At 43.6% G+C, this 20644-nt stretch overlaps 1 protein-coding gene across 1 annotated transcript; it reads left to right on the top strand.

Annotated features, from left to right (window-relative positions):
- Window positions 1–1117: 1117 nt before the first annotated feature.
- LOC132464916 (endoplasmin-like) lies at window positions 1118–20568 on the top strand. Its single transcript, XM_060061550.1, has 29 exons — window positions 1118–1281; window positions 1702–1804; window positions 2344–2485; window positions 2966–3082; window positions 4111–4442; window positions 5022–5133; window positions 5337–5456; window positions 5846–5962; window positions 6104–6241; window positions 6375–6452; window positions 6749–6814; window positions 7192–7461; window positions 7798–8043; window positions 8336–8472; window positions 8770–8848; window positions 9755–9910; window positions 10352–10444; window positions 11208–11238; window positions 12506–12838; window positions 13747–13782; window positions 15215–15267; window positions 15417–15500; window positions 16295–16401; window positions 16899–17052; window positions 17310–17411; window positions 17500–17574; window positions 17681–17749; window positions 18061–18196; window positions 18436–20568. The coding sequence occupies exons 1-29, from the start codon at window positions 1233–1235 to the stop codon at window positions 18567–18569; spliced, it is 3669 nt and encodes a 1222-aa protein (XP_059917533.1). The 5' UTR covers window positions 1118–1232; the 3' UTR covers window positions 18570–20568.
- The last annotated feature ends 76 nt before the right edge of the window (window positions 20569–20644 follow it).

The following is a 20644-nucleotide window of genomic DNA, read 5'->3' as shown; positions in this document are numbered from 1 at the left end:
CATTTGACATCGGTCCAAACTACTGGCTAACGACCAGCCCGACCGACCAATGAGGGACTGGTACGGGGGTTGCTCATTATTATACTGTTATAAAGTGACTGGCTGACTGCGCCATTACTTAGTGCTCCATGTACTCCCACCTCACTCTGTCTGTTAATTACATTAAAGATTAATATATTCACAATAAGACATAGGGACAGAAGACATCCTCGTTTTTTACTATGATTACAAGCTCACGTCACTTACACACCCACCCAAACATCTCTGCCCCCCCCCCACACACACGCACACGTACGCACGCACGCACACACACACACACACACACACACACACACACACACACACACACACACACACACACACACACACACACACACACACACACACACACGAACACACACTCATTTACTTGCGCGTTATGCAGCTATGCCGCTCTTATTCTAAGCGAGTAACTTTGTCTGATGTTATTAAGAGCCGTCAGGATAGGCACCTCTCTCAAATTCAAGCTCATGTTTCGAGTAGCATGGAGGACTGACAGAATGACGATGTCGGATTTCTATCACTTCACTACCACCATGTGGACAGAGAAAAGCGACCTGATTTTGTAGTCCTTATTACACATGCATGGACCGTCAGTCACACCTGGATCTATCTGGGTTTCATAAGATGCAGCATGGAACGAGAAAATATGAGAAGCAACACTGAATACAAATATACAACGCAGACATAAGAACAATGATTGTGCTATGAAATGTGAATGGATTAGGAATTGTGAATCACACACGTTTTCTCAGTATCCACAATATTCTGACTCCAATGTTCATGTCAAAAGTCGTCATAGGCTATAATAACGCTGAATATATTGTACAAATATTGATGTATAATATACCGTGACACATAACGAGTATTTTTATATACATTGACAGCAGTCCAAATAGTGATCCCGGAATCATTTTCAGCCAATGGTATTTAGCCACGATTTTCGGGTAGCAAATTGTGTCGGAGATTTCTATTGGGGGGGCTGTCCTACGGGCCTCTCTGTCATTGGACGACGTTTATGCGTGGTGCGCAGCCATTGGGCGAGGGTTCTGCGTTGGATAAATCGGGTTCTTGTGGTGCGCGAAGGGGCCTGTCTTTCTTCCTCATCAAGACGGTGCTGCATGCACTGATCGCCCGGCTTTTGTTTCAGGAGCTGTAGACGCATTGAAGTTTCCCTCCAGTCACCTTTCAAAATGCAACGCGTTTGGGTGATAGGCCTGCTATGCGCGGTGTTGGCATTTGGTAAGTTCTTAAGATATATTCATTTTTATTTTGTTTGATTCATAGCTTGGGTGGCAAGCTAATGTTAGCCTGCCTTCGTAGACATGGGATTTGGGATACTCAATTAATCCATGCTTTGAATCTTGAAAGACGGAGGGTTGGTTCAAGTCCACTGTATGTGTAGTGACTTATAGCATCGGCGTGAGTTTTTCTGGACATTTCTTCCATTTCAGGAAGAATCTTGGTCATCACATCCTGCTAGAGGAGTCTTTCAGTTCCTAGACACACACCCTTCATTCTGAAATCACCTATTCACTCTTTTCCACATTGCAACGTTAATCCATCCCAGGGTCAATCTCTCCGGTTTCGTGCACGGATACATGTTATTTAAACCGTGGTGTTAAGCCAACGTTAAGATATGCATCGTGTCTTTCTTTACAGCGGCCGTGAAAGCAGAGGATGAGCTGGACATCGATGGGGCCGTCGATGAGGACCTAGGGAAAAGTCGAGATGGTTCCAAAACGGATGATGAAGTCGTTCAGAGGTACGTTTATGGGGTCACATTAGGTGTGTGTATTATGCTTCCATGATGTGGATTCGATTTCGCAATGCCATGCAAATCATGTGACCATATCATTTCTTTCAGTGTTCATCTTAAATGTGTTTTTCACGTTCTGGTGAAGAGGAGATACTTGATTTCGTTAATTTTATCATAATTAAATATGTGCTCATCGTAAAAACTGCTTTATCAAAATGTTGTTATGGCATATTGGTCATCATACCCTGTATATGTGCACCATTTATCCTTTTGAAAAGGGCACACTATGCCTTTTACGTTTTTACAAATTCAACATGACTAACGTAGTGCAGTTAATGTTTGAACTGCCTTTTACACTCTCTCCTGTAGCCTAGCCGGGTGAGCCCTAATGTTTGCGTAGAAGGTGTTGTCTGTGTGATGTTGGCTTGCTTCAAGCATCCTCTAGAGAGGGAGAGTGGCAGATGTTGTACTGCTTATTGACAATGTTAAGTGGTTGTGAAGGGGATTTCGGTTATTAACGAATTTTTCTCATTGCTGTCCCACAGGGAGGAAGAAGCCATCCAGTTGGACGGCTTGAACGCTGCACAGATCAAGGAAATCCGGGAGAAATCGGAGAAGCACGTCTTCCAGGCCGAGGTCAACCGGATGATGAAGCTCATCATCAACTCCCTGTACAAGAACAAGGAGGTGAGCCGCACTCGGACGCCCAACACACGCTCTGTAGGGCTTGTACATCGCAAAGCATCATGGGAGGCTTTGGGTGGCGAAACTCCGCCCTAATGAGAGAACTCAAGAGAGTTGTAGTACTTTAAAACCCTAAATCAACGTTAATATACTGTATCATTGGTTAATGAAAACGTTGTAGCATCACATCTGACATGAGTATCAGTGTGACAGTTTCAAACATGACAATGTCTCCACATAATGACAAATAATTTCACATGTAAATGCTAAACAATGACCAAAACACCGTGCCACTTCCATAATGCCTAACATTGCAATGCTCCTATGCTTCCAAAGTGGAGGCGGGCGGTCGTTGCTATGTGACATTGCGATGTACAAGCCCTATTATTTCTAATGGATGTGTGCTTTTCATTATGGCGGCCGATGGAGGGTACGATCCGCACCCACTGACCTCCATTATCCACCGTGTTTGTTCTCCTGTAGATCTTCCTCAGAGAGCTGATCTCCAACGCCTCGGACGCGCTGGACAAGATCCGCCTGATGTCTCTGACCAGCGACGAGGCCATGGCTACCAACGAGGAGCTCACCATTAAGATCAAGGTATGGCCATCCGTGACTCCGGCACATCTGAGGCTTATGCTACCCAGCAGGATAAAGGGGTTAGCGGGGGTAACGTCAGGTTTAACCCAGTGGTTTCAGTGTCACGAAAGTGGATCACTATTTACCAGAGTACATCGCCATGGTAACTGATGCCGCACCTCCAACCAGATCCAGAGCAGGTTATGTTCGAGTTAACCGATCAATACGTATAAAAGCACCGCCTACTGACCAACCAATTCTGTTGGAAAATGGAATCATTATCCAAAAAAAACATGTTGGCCTTGGTGCATGAATAGTGAGATTATCGATTTTTTTTTTCCTTCTGGAAAATTCAAAAGCCATTGAATTGTTCTATAGCCTTACGTAAACTGATATTTCAACCCCAGAGATGAATTGAAGCCAAGTAAGCTGACTTACCGGTTTGAAAATTTTCTTTATATTTGTCCTTTACAACTCGCGATACTGTTTAACATAGCAAGGGTCGCAGCTGAAAGAAATAGGCAGAAAATATCTTTTGCACGCTGATCCAAGCAGCACACTTATTTATTGGATTACAAAATTATAACTGTAGGATCTACTCATGCATTAATGATGGGGCAGTGATAATGATAAGCCTATTAACATAGCCTATGCCACAATATTTTGCCAGCTTTCCTTCCTGCCTTTGGCAGGAGCTACTGCGTTGCCTTCAGCCTTGGTTATATTATTAATTAATTCCTATTTGTTTAATATCATAGTTTGCTCCTCTTGGATAAGATATGCAGTTCTGGAAGACTTTTACGAATTTATTATCAGCTGCAAACACCGCCCCATGTCACATTTAAATGGGGGTTAAATAAGCACATTGATAACCACCATCATGACCGCCCTAATGCGTGATTGTGGTTGTTAGGCTTAGTATAGCCGGCTTAGGCAGAAGATATCCCGGGCGTGTTGAACTTGCTTCGTAGTACAGGCCCCACGTCTCTTATCTTGAACCCGTTTGTCCCGGTGTTCTGTGGTCACTGACTGAACCTCCGTCCCTCCAGTCGGACAAGGAGAGGAACATGCTCCACATCACTGACACCGGCATCGGCATGACGAAGGACGACCTGGTGAAGAACCTGGGCACCATCGCCAAGTCGGGCACCAGCGAGTTCCTCAACCAGATGAACGAGGCGCAGGTGGCGGACCAGTCCACCAACGAGCTGATTGGCCAGTTCGGCGTGGGCTTCTACTCCGCCTTCCTGGTGGCCGACAAGGTCATCGTGACGACCAAGCACAACAACGGCACCCAGCACATCTGGGAGTCCGACTCCAACGAGTTCTCGGTCATCGAGGACCCCCGCGGAGACACCCTGGGGAGGGGTTCCACCGTCACGTGAGTTCCCCCACCTCCGTTAAGCCCGCCCGCTACTAGGGCTGAACCATTTGGGGAAATAATCGAATTGCGATTGTTTCGACCAACCGATTTAGTACGTGATTATTAGTTCTGTATCATTCACTATCAAGCAATAAATCATTCTGTAGTATGACCAACACCAACATTGGAAGCAGTCAACATATAAACTGCTCTTTCCTTTTAGGCCAGGCCTATGTGTTGAGATTAATTGATAATATAACATCTTTACTTCAACTATTGAATTGTAAAAGAAATACGAGTCTTACTGATCTCCAGTCAGTAACAATAACAAAAAAAGCAAATCGCAGCCTGTGCGATTTGCATATCATGTTCTATAACATCGCGATAAGGGTTTGAATTTGATTAATCGTTGAACTCTACCCGCTACCCGCTGGGTTTTTTTCAGATGTTAAAACGAAATTAAGTAGTGGCCATGAAACATGCATGTTATTGAAGATTTGTGGGATTTCAAGGCTCTGTTGTTGTAACTAAATGTCAGAGTTGCATATGTGTTTTTATATATATATATTGATACGGTATTGTTGTCCACATTTTTAGACTGGTCCTAAAGGAGGAGGCTTCAGACTACCTGGAGCTGGAGACCATCAAGAACCTCGTGAAGAAGTACTCCCAGTTCATCAACTTCCCCATCTACGTGTGGGCCAGCAAGGTGACTCTCTCACACGCTTCAGGGTCCGAGTCCTGTACACGATATAGCACGTTAATGTGAAAGTTGCATTATCTTTTGCCAACTGACCATCCGAATTTAGCTACAATTTGGCTTTTTAACTATTAGCATGTGTTGGTTAATGATCGGTGGTTAATGGTCGGTTAAGCATACGGTTAATTAAAACCGGCCACGCCCTGTCCTAGACTGAAACCACGGAGGAGCCGATCGAGGAAGACGCAGAGGAGGCCGAGAAGGACGCCAGCGAGGATGAGGTGGAGGTGGAGGAAGAGGAGGAGGACAAGGAGAAGCCCAAGACCAAGAAGGTGGGTGATTGCCTCCGTTTCGTGCTATTCTCCAGTTCAGAAAGAGAACGATGAAATCATATAGTTTTCTGTGTATGTTTATTTGAAGAATAGCATTGATTTACCAACAGCAAAATAAATATAATAATCTCCCACTCTGCTGCGTTCCTCCGTTTACGATGTTGGAATAAATGTGTTGTGCTGCTGCTTTTGGTTGCCACAGACTTTAGGCAAACGAAAGCCAAGTTGATATTTCACAAAGTTCTTTCTTTTATTTTCTTTTTTTAATCGTCCTAAACCATATGTTGAATTACGATTTTAAAAAAAAATGGATTAATCGCCCAGCTCTAGCTGGTGGCGAGTCGGGCAACCCTGGGGTGGTTCTGACGTTAACTGTGTGCAACCCGCAGGTGGAGAAGACCGTGTGGGACTGGGAGCTGATGAACGACATCAAGCCCATCTGGCAGAGGCAAGCCAAGGAGGTGGAGGAGGAGGAGTACAAGGCCTTCTACAAGACCTTCTCCAAGGTTCGTGCTAAACCCCCCCCCCCCACCTCGATGCTCTTCTCGGCACCCTTGGCCCGTGTTCACAGTGTGTGTTCAAGAGCGCGTCTTGCAGGCTCAGCTTGACGGTGGTCCCTCTTCCCCCCCCCCCCCCCCCCTCCTTAGGACACAGACGAGCCCCTGTCCCACATCCACTTCACTGCCGAGGGCGAGGTCACCTTCAAGTCCATCCTCTTTGTTCCCGCCTCCGCCCCCCGGGGGATGTTCGACGAGTACGGCTCCAAGAAGAACGACTACATCAAGGTTCGCCCACGTTCAGTAGAACAATGATGGCTCATACGTGGTTTTTACGCTTTCAAAATAAAGGTAGCTTTTTAATGTTGTTTTTAACTTTTTTTTTTTTTTTTTCTCGCCTTTCTTCTTTTTCCCCTCTCAGCTGTTTGTCAGAAGGGTCTTCATCACAGATGACTTCAATGACATGATGCCCAAATACCTCAACTTTGTCAAGGGAGTGGTGAGTTTTTATTTTTGTACTTTTGGTTTTTGGCCTTAGGTTTAGTTGGTGCTGTCGTTTATGTAAAGCCCTGTCATTAAATGGTTAGTTAAATTGAATGCCTTGACTAAAGAGAGCGCAACGCAATATTTGAGATGTTTGTGGCACTATGTAGCTGGTTGGTGGTTAACTTTGATCGGAATTTGACTAAGAAGTTCTTTGATAGGACTCTGAATTACATGAGGTTCCTCGAACCATGTGGCTCGTTGGTAGTTCTTTGGTGGACTTCCTGACTAACAAATGGTCTCTCTGTCAAGGTGGACTCTGATGACCTCCCCCTCAATGTGTCCAGAGAGACCCTGCAGCAGCACAAACTCCTTAAGGTGAGCCGGGCGTTCCATCTTTACATGAATACTTCACGATATTCCCGATTCATGTGTTTTCACATACAGTATGAATTTAAAGTATTGATTTCCTTTACGGCAAGGCAACTTTATTTATATAGCACTTTTCATACACAAGGCAGACTCAAAGTGCTTCACATAAACATTGTCATAAAATAAATTAATAGATAAGTAAAAGAAAATGCATGCAAAAAATGAGTAAAATAGAAAATAAAGGCAAAGTTAGTCCTTAAAGTTGGTCCTTTCTCTGGGATTCCAACCCGGCTTCTAGGACTCTAGCCCAGACAGAACTCGGGCCCCTAACATACATTTTATTCACAGAATTGTATTTTGTGTGTCCAACTCTTATCATCCAGGTCATCCGCAAGAAGCTGGTGCGCAAGACCCTGGACATGATCAAGAAGATCGCCGAGGAGCACTACAACGACAAGTTCTGGAAGGAGTTCGGCACCAACATCAAGCTGGGCGTGATCGAGGACCACTCCAACCGCACCCGGCTGGCCAAGCTGCTGCGCTTCTTCACCTCCCACAGCGACACTGAGGTGTCCAGCCTGGAGCAATACGTGGAGCGCATGAAGGAGAAGCAGGACAAGATCTACTTCATGGCCGGCACCAACCGGAAGGAGGTAACTAGGGGGGGGGGGGGGGGGGGGCAGGAATCTATGTGAGCGTGCCATGTGTATTTATGTTTGCTTAATGCACTTCAGCGGCGGAATGGTCCTTAAAACGTATTTATCAGACAAGTGATGACCAATTAGTAGTTTTAGTTGAGCCTGAATGCCAAGCATCCGTTCCTTATCACTTCAGAAATGCCAACAAGATCACGATCAAATAAGTACACCACTTGACAATGGCGAATACATCACAGCCCCATTAGTACTATTTACTTGGTTTACTTCTCCGTGTGGCATTTACCTAAAACCTCCACCCTTTGCTCATCTGCCTCTTCCCTGTGCCTGCAGTCTGAGTCCTCCCCCTTCGTCGAGAGGCTGCTGAAGAAGGGGTACGAGGTGGTGTACCTGACGGAGCCCGTGGACGAGTACTGCATCCAGGCGCTGCCCGAGTTCGACGGCAAGCGCTTCCAGAACGTGGCCAAGGAGGGCATCAAGTTCGACGAGAGCGAGAAGGCCAAGGGCAAGAGGGAGGAGCTGGAGAAGGACTTTGAGCCCCTCACCACCTGGCTGAAGGAGAAGTCCCTGAAGGACAAGGTGGGAGACCCCTCGCTGTCGCGTCACAGGCTAGAGAGGGAAAGGCCATGCTGAGGTCAGACTGCGACTAGTGTCGACCCCAATGTAACTCAAGGGGCTTCGTTTATGGATTTATTGGCCAAGCGTGCTCTCCAAACCGCTGTCGTTTTTACACTTGTCTTCAGTCGATTTAGATCACGTCACCAAAAGACGAAACTCTAACTCTAAAATAGCCATAGCAAAGGAACGCATAGAAAAATGCCCTCACTGGAGTTTGTTTTATTGTTAATATTTGTATTTTTTCTCCTCGCAGATTGAGAAGGCCATCATTTCCCAGAGGCTGACCAGCTCTCCCTGCGCGTTGGTCGCCAGCCAATACGGCTGGTCCGGAAACATGGAGAGGATCATGAAGGCACAGGCTTACCAGACAGGAAAAGACATTTCCACCAAGTAGGTGTCCTTGTGGATCTCATCAACATAAGCATTGCTTAAAGTTATGATAGCTGATGTTAAAGTACCAGCCTGTGCCGAAGGATCGTCTCCCGGAGTGTTGTCTCTGTTACCAAGCACGCCTTTTAAATTGGCTGCTCAAGCGCACAGCTCAATATCTCCATGTAATATTTGCCAATGCAATGTAAAAAAACAAAACGATTGTGCTGATTATTTAACAACCAGGGAACAGAACAAACACCATCTTAAAGGGCTTCATCTTAACTAAACTGCTCCTTTGTTTTATTTTTTTTTCAGCTACTATGCGAGTCAGAAGAAAACCCTGGAGATCAATCCCAAGCACCCTCTGATCAAGCAGATGCTGAAGAAAGTCCACGTAAGTCTTCGTCAGTCCACAAGCGCCACCACGCCACCAGCTGTTTAGGGGGGGCTGGCCTCAATTATGTCCGGACATCATGACCTCCCCCAAGTCTAATGGGCTGATTATGGTCCCACGATCCCGCAACGCAGTGACCACGCAGACGCTTCGCCGCAGTCGTGAACCTTTATGGTTTCTGCGTCGGGCTTGAGTCAGCGGACCAATCACAGCCCTCGCTGCTGCGTCGGCCTCGACGGAAGTTTACCATTTTTGGGAGGCGCACGTCAGGCCCTTTCGGTGGACGCAAGGAGGGTCCGCAAGGACGAGTGGGGTCCGTAACCCCGTTGCGTGAACGTGGGACCATAATCGGCCCTTAACTTTAGGCATTGCAGAGTAAGACGCCTAGCCCCCCCTCACTGTTCATGTGTCCCCAAAAGGGTTAGGGTAACCCTAACCTTAAAGGACTTGACAGTTTGCCAACCTCGTCACTTTTATCATTTTATTTAGGGATCGACCGATACCGATTTTTTAGGGCCGATACGATACCGATTTTTTTTTATCAGCCTTAGCCGATACGCCGATACCGATTTTCTTGAGCCGATTTTTATTTTATTTTATTTTTTTAAAGGAACATTTATTGAACTTCAATATAAAAAACAATATTTAACAAATAGTAAAAACAGGTGAAGTAGAACAAGTAAGAACAAGTAGATGAACAATATTTAACAAATATTAAAAACAGGTGAGGTAGAACAAGTAAAAAAATATATATAAATATCGGCGAAAATCAGCCGCGTATCGGCCGATACCGATACACGTAAAAACCGCGAATATCGGCCGATAATATCGGCCGACCGATAAATCGGTCGATCCCTAATTTTATTCATGTTCTTCCACCGTTGGGTTCCTCCTCCTCCTCTCCAGGAGAACGCCGACGACCAGACGGCGTCCGACCTGGCCGTGGTGCTCTTCGAGACCGCCACGCTGCGCTCCGGCTACCAGCTGGCCGACACCAAGGCCTACGGAGACCGCATCGAGCGCATGCTGAGGCTCAGCATGAACGTGGACCTCGATGAACAGGTGAGACACGCGGCCACGGGCGCACATACACGAGCACGCACGCACGCACGTACGCACGCGCAGAATAGTCTAGTACAGGGGTTTCCAACCTTTGACTATAGGGGTATCAAGACCTTTTTTGCAGAGCACCTTTTTACATACAGTCTGTGCATAAATACACAAGTGGCATCCAAAATGCCTAACTCCTGCCTGCGCAGGAAGTTCAATATATGTCCTAATTCATTTGTAAGTCCCTTAGGATAAAGTCTGTGAATTGACTTACTTGGTAACGAAACATAAAGTCCTGGAATGCAATTTCGTTTTTTGTGTATTGACTGTCTTTTTGGTCAGCTGGATCTTGTCTGTTATCCATTGCAGTAGTGCACTTTAGTTGGTTCATGTGTGGCGCCCAGATGAATGTGATTGTGACCGTTGATGTGCCCTTGTCCGACGGGGCTGTAGATTGAAGAAGAGCCAGAGGAAGAGCCCGAGGAGGCTGTAGAGGAGGAGGCAGAGGAAGAGGAGGACGAAATCGCAGACGACGATGACGATTCGGTGAGATGACGCAAACCAAATATTATATAGCTGTACTTCTCTCGAAAACTTGATCCAAACACCGATTTGAATGTTGGGTGAAATCTTAACCCTTTCTCCTTGTATTTCACAGGCAACAACAGAAAAGGATGAACTTTGAAGCACTGAATGATTGGGGAGGTAGTAGTGGGCTATACCTTGAGCTAGGTCAACATCACCATGGCCAGACATTTCTCTAGGCGTGGTCCCTGGATTGGGGTTTTATAAAAAATGTGCATTGGTTTCGTTTTGTTTTTTTCTTTTTTTTACATTCCTCATGACTGTAAATTTGTTAATATTTAACTGCCCAGTTTATGGAAAGATGTGATCCAGTCTCTTGATCAAATAAATGTTTCCTGGAGAAAAACCTCAATGTGATCTGTAAGGACTTATGTGTTCATTTGTATTTAAATATTGTTGTGTGAGAAACTGATGGTAGGATGTTCATGCCATCAAGTTGTTGCCCATATCAAATAAGGGCAACAACTTGATTTTTTAATCCAAAATAATACTAGTATAACTGTATATAATTAAGTAAAAGTCTTCATTGTTCAGAACAATTACAACATTCAGAAAAGAAGCCTTATTGTGTAAAAGTTGACCCATAACACCAATACATATTTTCCTTTACGTTGTAGTACAATGTCAGGCCACTAGATGTCATTGTAAACCGGGTGTTGAATATTCTAAGGCTGAAAGAAAACGTCAACAACAACCGAGGATGTGCTCTGCATTTTTCTCTTAGTTAATTAGGGCCGTCCATTGTACTTTTAGAGGTCAGGTTCAGTGGTGACAATTTGAACCTAACCATTCTAAATATGTTTGCTTTCACGAAGATAACGGGCAATCCACCATCCCCTTATACTTCTAATTAGTATTTGTAGATCTTTAATTAGGCTAAAAGTGTTGACTCTTAAAGTACAAAATGGCTACTTCCTTGTGATAGTCACTTTTAGTTTTCCAAGTAAGAATACCAGATTCGAGCATTAGAATCTGATCTCTGGTAAACCACCAGACCCTCAAAGCAGATGTGACCTGCATTGCGACCGTGGGAACCTCTGCACATAAAATGTAATAATGCCCTCGGAGCCATATTACATTGCTAGCTGATGTTTTCACTCCACGTTATCAAAAGCCTGTCCAAGACACCAGTAGACAGTTTCCATTGGCATTCAATCCTAACACTATTCAGAACGGCAACTAGTGTCTTCAATGACACTTTACGATTTGAATAGGCCTACATGTGTCTTTAGAGGTCACACGGCACAAAAGCTATGGCTATCTAGCCATACTTCGCCTGAGCGGGAGCATTGCGTCTGCAAGATACATGCTGACAGATGTGGGCCACTGTAGGCTGGGGGAGGGGCGTCATAGGAGGAGAACAGAGGGAGGGAGAACTGCATGTCAGATGTTTCAGTGGTCAACTCAAAACGCCCCATCAGGGGAAGGTTAATATATAAAATATATTTTTTTCCACTCCCTTCCCACTTCATTCATATAGGCGCTCATTTATACATGTTATGTTATAGGCCTAGGTATTTTTATTATAGATGTTTATAGCTATGTTTATGTTTTATGAGGTTGAGACGTGATCTAGTATATCGAAGTAAAAAATAGGAATAATCGATAACCTATTAGAAAAGGCTACCCATTTGCGTTGACAGAAAATACATGTGATGAAATAGGCAAATATCACTGTTGGCAACTATTAATAATAATACGCTACGTAACGTAGCGTGTTAAATGTGTGCGTGTTTTTATTTTGCGGTGTATTACCTTTTTCATTTAATTTGATTTAACTCAAAATATGCTCCTAATTGAAGCACGTGACAAGCTGCCACATTTTACAGCTCGTACGCAATCCCAGGGTATGTGGTTGCCATGGATCCGTGGGTCACATGCGTGGATTTCCTGTAGCCAGAAGCAGCAGAAGAGATGCTTGGACCAAAAAGATCCACAGCCATTTTAATTTGCTAATTCGCTCATTTGGACGGTTTCGTGCGATGTCTGATACATTGGATATTTTTGTTCTGTGTTTTTAAGGAGATCGGACCACATTCTGTCATTTTTGCAGCAAACCGGCATTTTGTCTCATCCATAGCTTGACAACAGGAATGAGTATAGAAATCCCTGAAGGACTGACGGAGCTGTTACAGGGCTTTACCGTGGAAGTGTTGAGGAATCAACCCAGGGATTTGCTTGAGTTTGCCTTACAATATTTCACCCAACTGAAGGACAGCGAGACCAGAGGGGCCTCATTTGGCAATGACCAAAATTCGGCCACAAGACCTGGCAAAGCGGTCAATTTCATTGACGAAGCGATGCAGATCGATTCTGAAAACGGCGAAGAGGATGAGGATGACGAAGAATTCATAGGTAAGCTGAGGCATACATGCTTTGTGCTCAGATCCAAGCGCCTTGGTGTGGATGTCTTAGTGATTTGACGAAAAATGATGAACGCTCGTATGTAAGGAATAGGCTACCTCTCTGGTGCTGTGGCGTTCGGGGGCTTGACACCTTGCATCCTCCACAGCGAGGATACAGCCCCGGTAATGGATGCTGAATGAACCCTAATATATGCCACACGACTGCCTTGATCTTGATCAGTCCCCTTGATGATTCAAAAAAGTGGCACTGACCCATCTCAAGCACAATTGTTTCAAGTCCCAGGCCCTCCCATTTGGAAAAAAATGACCGTGTCCATAACGTGTGACAAAAAAAATAGAGCAACGCTGTGTGTAACGAAGATCGCGTCAAATTGGCCTATTTCCTAAAGAAGTCGTGTGGATGGACAAACGACGTAAATGGTCGCCGTATGTGACAAGACGGTTCACTTGGGTGCAGCACGACAGCGAGCCGCAGGCTTGACGTGGGATCCCAACGAGTGCCCTCCGGTGTGTCGGGCGTTGTTGACAGGTGCACTCCCGTGTCAGGGCTCTGTCACAGGCCTGTGCCCTTTGGAGCCTGCTCCCCCACAGTTGGGATAGCATTCACCATATTTCTATGTCATCAAAGGAAGGCTAATGGTTTGCCTCATGGCTAACTGATACATTCTCTGAGAAACATCGTTCTCAAAAGTCCATTGTTTGGTCCATTTATTGTAGATTGGATCCAGGGAAACACGATCAATCTAAGAACATTATACCGTAGGATGTTTGCATGTGTTGATCAATTGAGCTTTATATTTGTTCTGGTTATTCCCACTAAAATTATTTAATAGTGTCTTGATGTATTAAAATAACATGTATAATGATTACAGTTTTTTTCCCATCCATTTTTTACAGCTCCGGTGATTAACAGATTCGTCAGGAGAGCTTCAGGTGAGTTTACATTCACTGTCCACTCCGACTGGCAGAATTAGTAGTGCAATCTCAAGAGGAACATTCTGGAAGATATCAGTTATCATAGCCCCACGGAAATGTCCTTTGACATATTCACATGGACCACGTCTCCATCAGATCTTCCTCCATATATACAGCATGTAGACATTTTCCATCTGTTTCCTGTCGCTGTGTTTCTGTTTACGATAATGGCGATGAACTATCTTCAGTCATGTCTCTAAAAACTCTGTCTCCAGGCATAGGATTAGACGGATGTGAAAGAAGATAGGACCAATGTCCTGATGTGGTTTATACCCATTTCAGTTAGAGTTTGGCAACACTAATAATAACTGTAGTTCTGCCAAAATGATACGTGGAGAAGATGTAAACTCGCTTCTTCTTGGAAAGTTATGTGTCATCGTACCTGCTAAATTTTCCAGGAACATGGAAGTCCAGGGAAAAAGATGGTATCACCCAGGATTATAATATATTTACAAAGGCATTATTCATTCTGTATTAACTTCCATATAAATATAATGTCAGTGAGGAGGAGAGGACAATAATAAGATTGTATATTAACAAATAAAAAAGATCTATATTTAATCAGAGTTCATAGGATTGTTAGCCCAGTTTATAAATTGTGCACTAAAATGGGAGGGACAGCATGATTCAGCCTGTTTTAAACGCTATGAACAGAATCAGCTCCATCCGTCTCTGCACTCAGCGATGGCGAGCGGGGGCTACTCAGTCAGATCCAACGCACTGGCACTTGCCTTCCGTGCTGCGGACGGCACCGACCCGTTCTACATCCAGGACGTGGTCAAACCACACGCCGCGTGCCCGTCCCCTACACTCTATGACCGCTAAACGGGTGGCTGCTCCCCTCACTACGAGGGTACCCCAACTGCCACACAGCAAAATCTAGATCTTTCCGGCTCCACAAGGGTAGAACGAGTCCCCCGCTGGTTCGGGGACACCTAAAACCCTACGCATCTTGCGTCTGAAGGCTCATCTGTTCAGACTGCACCCTGGCCCTTGAAACATTCAACCAAAATCGTCATGGTTGATCGCGCTTATTGCGTTTCCCTTTGGATAAAAAGTGTCCGCCTAATGAATGTGTTTTAATGTTTCAGAAGAAAATCACAGGATGGATCACCTGTGTAAAGGGGTGTAGTCATCTCTATCGAAGCAGGCTACTTCCCCAGTAACCCTTGCAGCAGGATAGTGTAGTCTCCAAGCCTAAGGGTTCTTGGTTTGAACACCCTTGACCGAGATGCCGACCCCTAGCCTGCCTGCTCCTTAATGACATCCAAGTCCCTTAGGATACACGTTTCCGCTAAATTGTGGATGCCCATGTTATAATTATTCAGTCAGAGGAACAGAAATTAAATATTTGAATTCTGGACATTTACATTTTTCCCTTCCTGTTCAGTGTGTGCTGAAGCATTCAACCCTGATGATGAAGAGGAAGAGAAGGAGCCAAGGGTAAACTCCCTTATGCTTCACTGGTCATGTGTACATGTTGGTTGTAGTAATGTTGTTTCGTGAAAAAAATGAATAACGTTAGGTATGCTGTTTATACACTGTGGGGCAAACAGCAGGGTTGTATTAAACATGTTTGGTTTGTTTTGTAGGTCACCCATCCAAAAACAGACGAACAGAGACGGAGACTACAGGAGGCGTGCAGGAACATTCTCCTGTTCAAGAACCTGGAGCCGGTCAGTGGATGACTGCACTTCTAGCTGTTTTAATGGAAAATCCGACAATGTCGGATCCAGCTGTCCTATGTTATAGAGAGACTTCTTGAGGTGGCAGCACAGAGGCTGAGCCGGAAACCAACAACTGAAAGGAGTGTGGTTAAGCCTTGTTTCCTGATTTGTTACGGAGATGTTCTCCCCAGAAGGGGATTTAAAGTATTGTATTTCTACAGTGGCCAGTGATGAACATGGTGATTTTGAACCTTGAGAGACACACACTCCATGTTGACGCAACGCAATGACCTCAAAGTCGCTTCAACGCAGTCGTGAACCTGTTTTGGTCCTGCGTCGGGTTTAGGACGGATTTACGATAGCGAACCAATCACAGCCCTTGACGCAAGTTTGCAATTTTTTGCGAGGCGCACGTCAGGCCCTTGCAGTGGGCACTAGGAGGGTCCGGAAGGACCCAACGGGTCCGTAAACCCCCTTGCGTTGCGTCAACGTGGAACCATAACTAAGCCTTTAGTAAATTAAGCACTTTGATCCACGCCTCTGGCAGCATGATTGGTCCGGACAAATATAGAGTGAAACAAATTGATAAGCCCAGTCACCCAGATTTAAACTTTAGATAGCAATCCAAAGACGGATTCATGAGACTAAACTGTCTCTTATATGACATGAAATGTAAGCAAGTATATAAGTATATATTTATTCATTTGATTAAACTAATGCTGCAAGGGAACTTTTCTTTGAAATAATTATTAAGTCTTAATATCATTATTAATTATTGTTATAATTGTTTCATCTTACCACAGGAAGAGATCTCGCAGGTGTTGGATGCCATGTTTGAAAAGTTTGCCGTCAACGGAGAGCACATCATAGATCAATTTGACGACGGTGACAACTTCTACGTCATTGAAAGGTAATTCCTTACATCCTGAGCCTTTTTGGAGCCGGTTTTATCAAGGTTTGCACGTACCTTTCGGCTAGGAATTTAACAATCTTGCCACTAGACAATGCTTTTAACAAAACCCATTTGTCCCCAACAGTATTTTATTCTTCATTACATTATTAAACATTGATATTGATTTGTTTTGTGAGTGAGTACTTACTCTGACTGCTTGTGGTTAATAAAGTAATCACATTGTGATCGCTTTATATCTTGTGTGTATGCTGCTGTCTATCAATTGTATATCTCGACTCCATTTAATTGCTACGGTGATTAAATGCTGCCTTTGTGATGTTTGATATCGTGGCCATACACATATCTGTCATCCATATAAATCGTGCAGCCCTGCTTCGGAAAACGTGTCACTTGAAACGCGACATGTTGAACGGACGACAAACAAACCCCCCAAAAAAAACACAACGGAGACGCAGTAACGTCTCCTCCTCGCGTTCCTTTCTATCTGTCTCTAGTGGGACATTTGACATCTTCATGGGGGTCGAGGGCGTTGGTAAGCTGGTGGGTTGCTACGACAACCAAGGAAGCTTTGGGGAGTTGGCCTTGATGTACAACACCCCCAGGGCGGCCACGATAGTCGCAACTTCGCCCGGAGCCCTTTGGTGCCTGGTGAGTACCATCCCGGTCTATAACCCGCTGTCCTTATTTACCGTAGGCCTCCCCCGATGTTTATGAATTTTAAGAACCCGAGTGCTACAGAGGAGGATGTTTGGGTTTAGGGGAGCAGACACGGTGTCCCGTGACTCAGTGTCACCCACTGTTGGACACTGTGTGAATTTTAACAGACATTTATTATCCATGTGAATTTTTCTTCAGTGCTCTTTTCCTCAAATGGTTAGATATATCTTGCGTACAAACCTTTTCAGGATCGTCTGACGTTCAGAAGGATCATCGTTAATAATAAAGCAAAAAAGAGAAGGCTCTACGAGGCATTCATCGAAACATTACCGCTACTTACATCACTAGAGGTATGGGCCCATCTGTTACTTTGGTTTTAAAGTACCTGCCAGAAACATGCTATAGTAAATCTCACTCTTATTGTGTCCCCATCCCCAGCTCTCAGAGAGAATGAAGGTGGTGGATGTGTTGTCCACCAAGGCCTACATCGACGGAGAGCAGATCATCGCACAGGTCCCTATTATGTAGTGATCTTTGTCGTGAATAAACTGCACGTGGATTGGCCATGACTGTGCCTTTCGGATAGTAAGTCATTAACATGGTTCTGTTGATGTTACAGGGTGATCTAGCGGACTGCTTCTACATTGTTGAATCCGGCCAAGTCAGAATTACCATGAAGAGAAGTAGGGTATGTCGGCACACGTGCCTACGCTATGTTTTTTTTTTTCTATTGTTGTCTTTTTCTAAAAGAAAATACCATACTGTGTTCCTAAGTTCATCACTTTGGTTAAGTATTATTTGAAATACTAATCACCTACGGCCTAAACAACTAAAGAACAATTTTGTTCCAAAAAAATAGGGAAATTGAGAGGAATTCTGTTCAGCCATCACAGAACATTTCAAAATCGTACTATTTGTGGCACCTCAAGTGGGAGTGTCAACTCACTCATATGACGGCCTTTGTTAGAGATTCCATTAACACTTTTAATTTGCCCTCAGACGAAAAAGGAGGAAGGAGAAGAGGAACTTGACATTGCCACGTGTTCGAGAGGCCAGTACTTCGGGGAGCTGGCACTTGTCACCAATAAGCCCAGAGCAGCCTCAGCCTATGCCGTTGGAAGCGTCAAATGCTTGGGTACAGTTTAATTTTTCTCGTCCGTATTTGTATGTACCTATCCAATTGTTGAGTTAGTATGTTATTGCACCACCTAAAAGCACATTGCCTAAGGTTATTTATTTAAAACAAGTCGAGAGAGTGAGAGAGAGACGGGAGATGCTGTTAAAATAAGTGGAATAGTGTTTATACTACGTCCGTAAATGTCTTACTCCTTAAGCCTGCTCTTACGCGTCCTTTATTGGTGTGTTTTTCTGAAGCGATGGACGTGCAGGCCTTCGAGAGGCTGCTGGGCCCATGCATGGACATCATGAAGAGAAACATTGCAAACTACGAGGAGCAGCTGGCCACTCTGTTTGATTGCAGCGTTGACATTGAAGAACAAAATGCATAAGTCCACCCCATCGCCCCCCTACCCCGGTCACCTGTGACCACTTTAAAGGCCCTGTGAGGAGTTTACCGATATCTGCCAACCCATTTTTGTGTTGATATTTTTAACAGTGCAAATTACACCGTCAGTGTTAAAAGTTAACGATTCTAAATGTTTTGCCACAGGGTTGGAGTCAACAGACGATTTACAGCAGAGCAGAAAATAAAAATAAATAAATGCATACTCTGATACATTGGCTCATCTTGCTTGCAGTTGTTACTTTGGTCTGCAAAACTAATGCAGGAAGTAGCTCCCGGCAAAACGAAGTGATGGAGACCGTTGAGATGCAGTCTTAATGCTATTTGTTGTTTGTTTTTTTTCAGACCCTCGTAGGAGCTTTAAAGCTAATTCCTAAGGAGACATGTAAAGACCCCACTTGATCAACATTTGTGTTTTAGATTGCTAATTTACACATCAAGTTTTGCTTAAATATCCCATATAAGACAACGTGTGCTATAAAGGAGTTTGTAATGAATTGTTCAAAGCAAAGAATATTGCCAACGCTTTTTATTTTTTTTGCTCTATGCTTGTATTAGATTACATTTAATACAAGTCTCACGTAGAATGGGTAGGATTTTAAGTGTGTGTTTTATTTGTAAAATGTTAGTTAAAATACTTGTTTCATGATAGGACTTGTACATCGCAATGCACATTGCACTGACCGCCTCGATTTTGGAAGCGTAGGAACATTGGAATGTATTATATTGGTAGTAATGTTTCTTTGCTCATTGTTTAGAATTTAATTGTGAAATTATTATTTTTTTAATATGGGGATACTTTTGTTGTGCTTAAAACTGCAACCTTGTTTCTCCTGTGAGATGTGTGGCAAAACAAAGTTGCCATTAGCCTAGGTTACAGTATATCCCCGTTGATGTAGGATTTTAAAGTACAACAACTCTCTTGAGTCCTCTCAATATGCATTCTGGTGTACAAGCCCTCTAGGGCAATTCATATTATCTCCCAATGATCAATTTCACCTGTCCAGAGTGTTATAACTCAGCATAAGTATTATACACTCGTTGTTATATTTATGACTATTATTTGTGAACTTCACATGCCAAAGGTAATATGTTACTGACTCAAACTGTTGATTAACAGTTGTGTTGTGTTTTGTAATTCTTGAACAGACTGACCCTAAAGGGAATATTGAAGCTTAGTTATATAGTTGGCATAAGAACAGAAATAAAAGGTTTGCTATCAACTGAAGTATATATGTCGGGGACATATTACATTTGACTTGAATATATTGTTTTTATATGCCAGTTTTCACATTCACTTTGAACCAAAAGAGAAGATACACATCTCGATGGTGCCAATGCTCAACCCTGTTTAACAATATCAATTGTCATAATCCATACCATTTTTTGGCTACCTTTTCCTAAACTGTAAATTGTCGTTAAGTGTATACTGGTAGCTATTTGCTTTTGCACAAAACAAACTTCAAAGATAGAGATTTTGTTTTACAGTAATACATTGTGAACTATGCCTTTATTTTAATATATGCTCCCACTAGTAAATGTCTCATCTTCTTTTTTTGGAACTATTATTTATTTAATGTTTTCTTTCTGTGTGTGCCAATGTAATATTTTAGTCACGTGTCAGTGAAAAATAAGTTGTTATTCCATCTAGCGACATTAAGATTATTTAATGCTGTCTACCTCTGCAAACAACTAATATTTTGAAATGCATATTTCAATGTTCCTCCTCAGCAGACAACTTCAGTGATAACTCTTGCCTTCATTGTTTTTAAGGCAATTACAGTATTGCCTTTTTTGCTGTTTACTGTAGCGTAACCTGTTTTTGAAATATTATTCACACACGTTTAATGTAGGCCTATAAATAAAAAAAATGCTTATCTTCCAAATGTGCACAGTGTTTGTTATTATGAGTACCATAGAAGACAAACTGAAACGTTGGCCAATATTATGTTCCACTTTTCATTCAAATAAACAACTGTTTTATATCCTGGCGTCCTTGTGTTTCTTTTCGTCCATCCATGCACTCGTTGATCGCTCGATTCAATCATTCATTTGTCCGTC

This window comes from Gadus macrocephalus, chromosome 9 (assembly GCF_031168955.1).
Source record: "Gadus macrocephalus chromosome 9, ASM3116895v1".
Lineage (NCBI taxonomy): Eukaryota > Metazoa > Chordata > Actinopteri > Gadiformes > Gadidae > Gadus > Gadus macrocephalus.
The sequence above is the reverse complement of the archived record's forward strand: the minus strand, read 5'-3'. Positions and strand labels throughout refer to the sequence as shown.

What these genes read in the sequence shown, in the direction of transcription:
- LOC132464916 (XM_060061550.1), top strand. Translation starts at nt 1,233, where the DNA reads ATGCAACGCGTTTGGGTGATAGGCCTGCTATGCGCGGTGTTGGCATTT. An exon ending in GGGAGGGGTTCCACCGTCAC is followed by an intron (nt 4,443 to 5,021) that starts GTGAGTTCCCCC and finishes CCACATTTTTAG; the next exon opens with ACTGGTCCTAAAGGAGGAGG. An exon ending in ACGTGGACCTCGATGAACAG is followed by an intron (nt 9,911 to 10,351) that starts GTGAGACACGCG and finishes ACGGGGCTGTAG; the next exon opens with ATTGAAGAAGAGCCAGAGGA.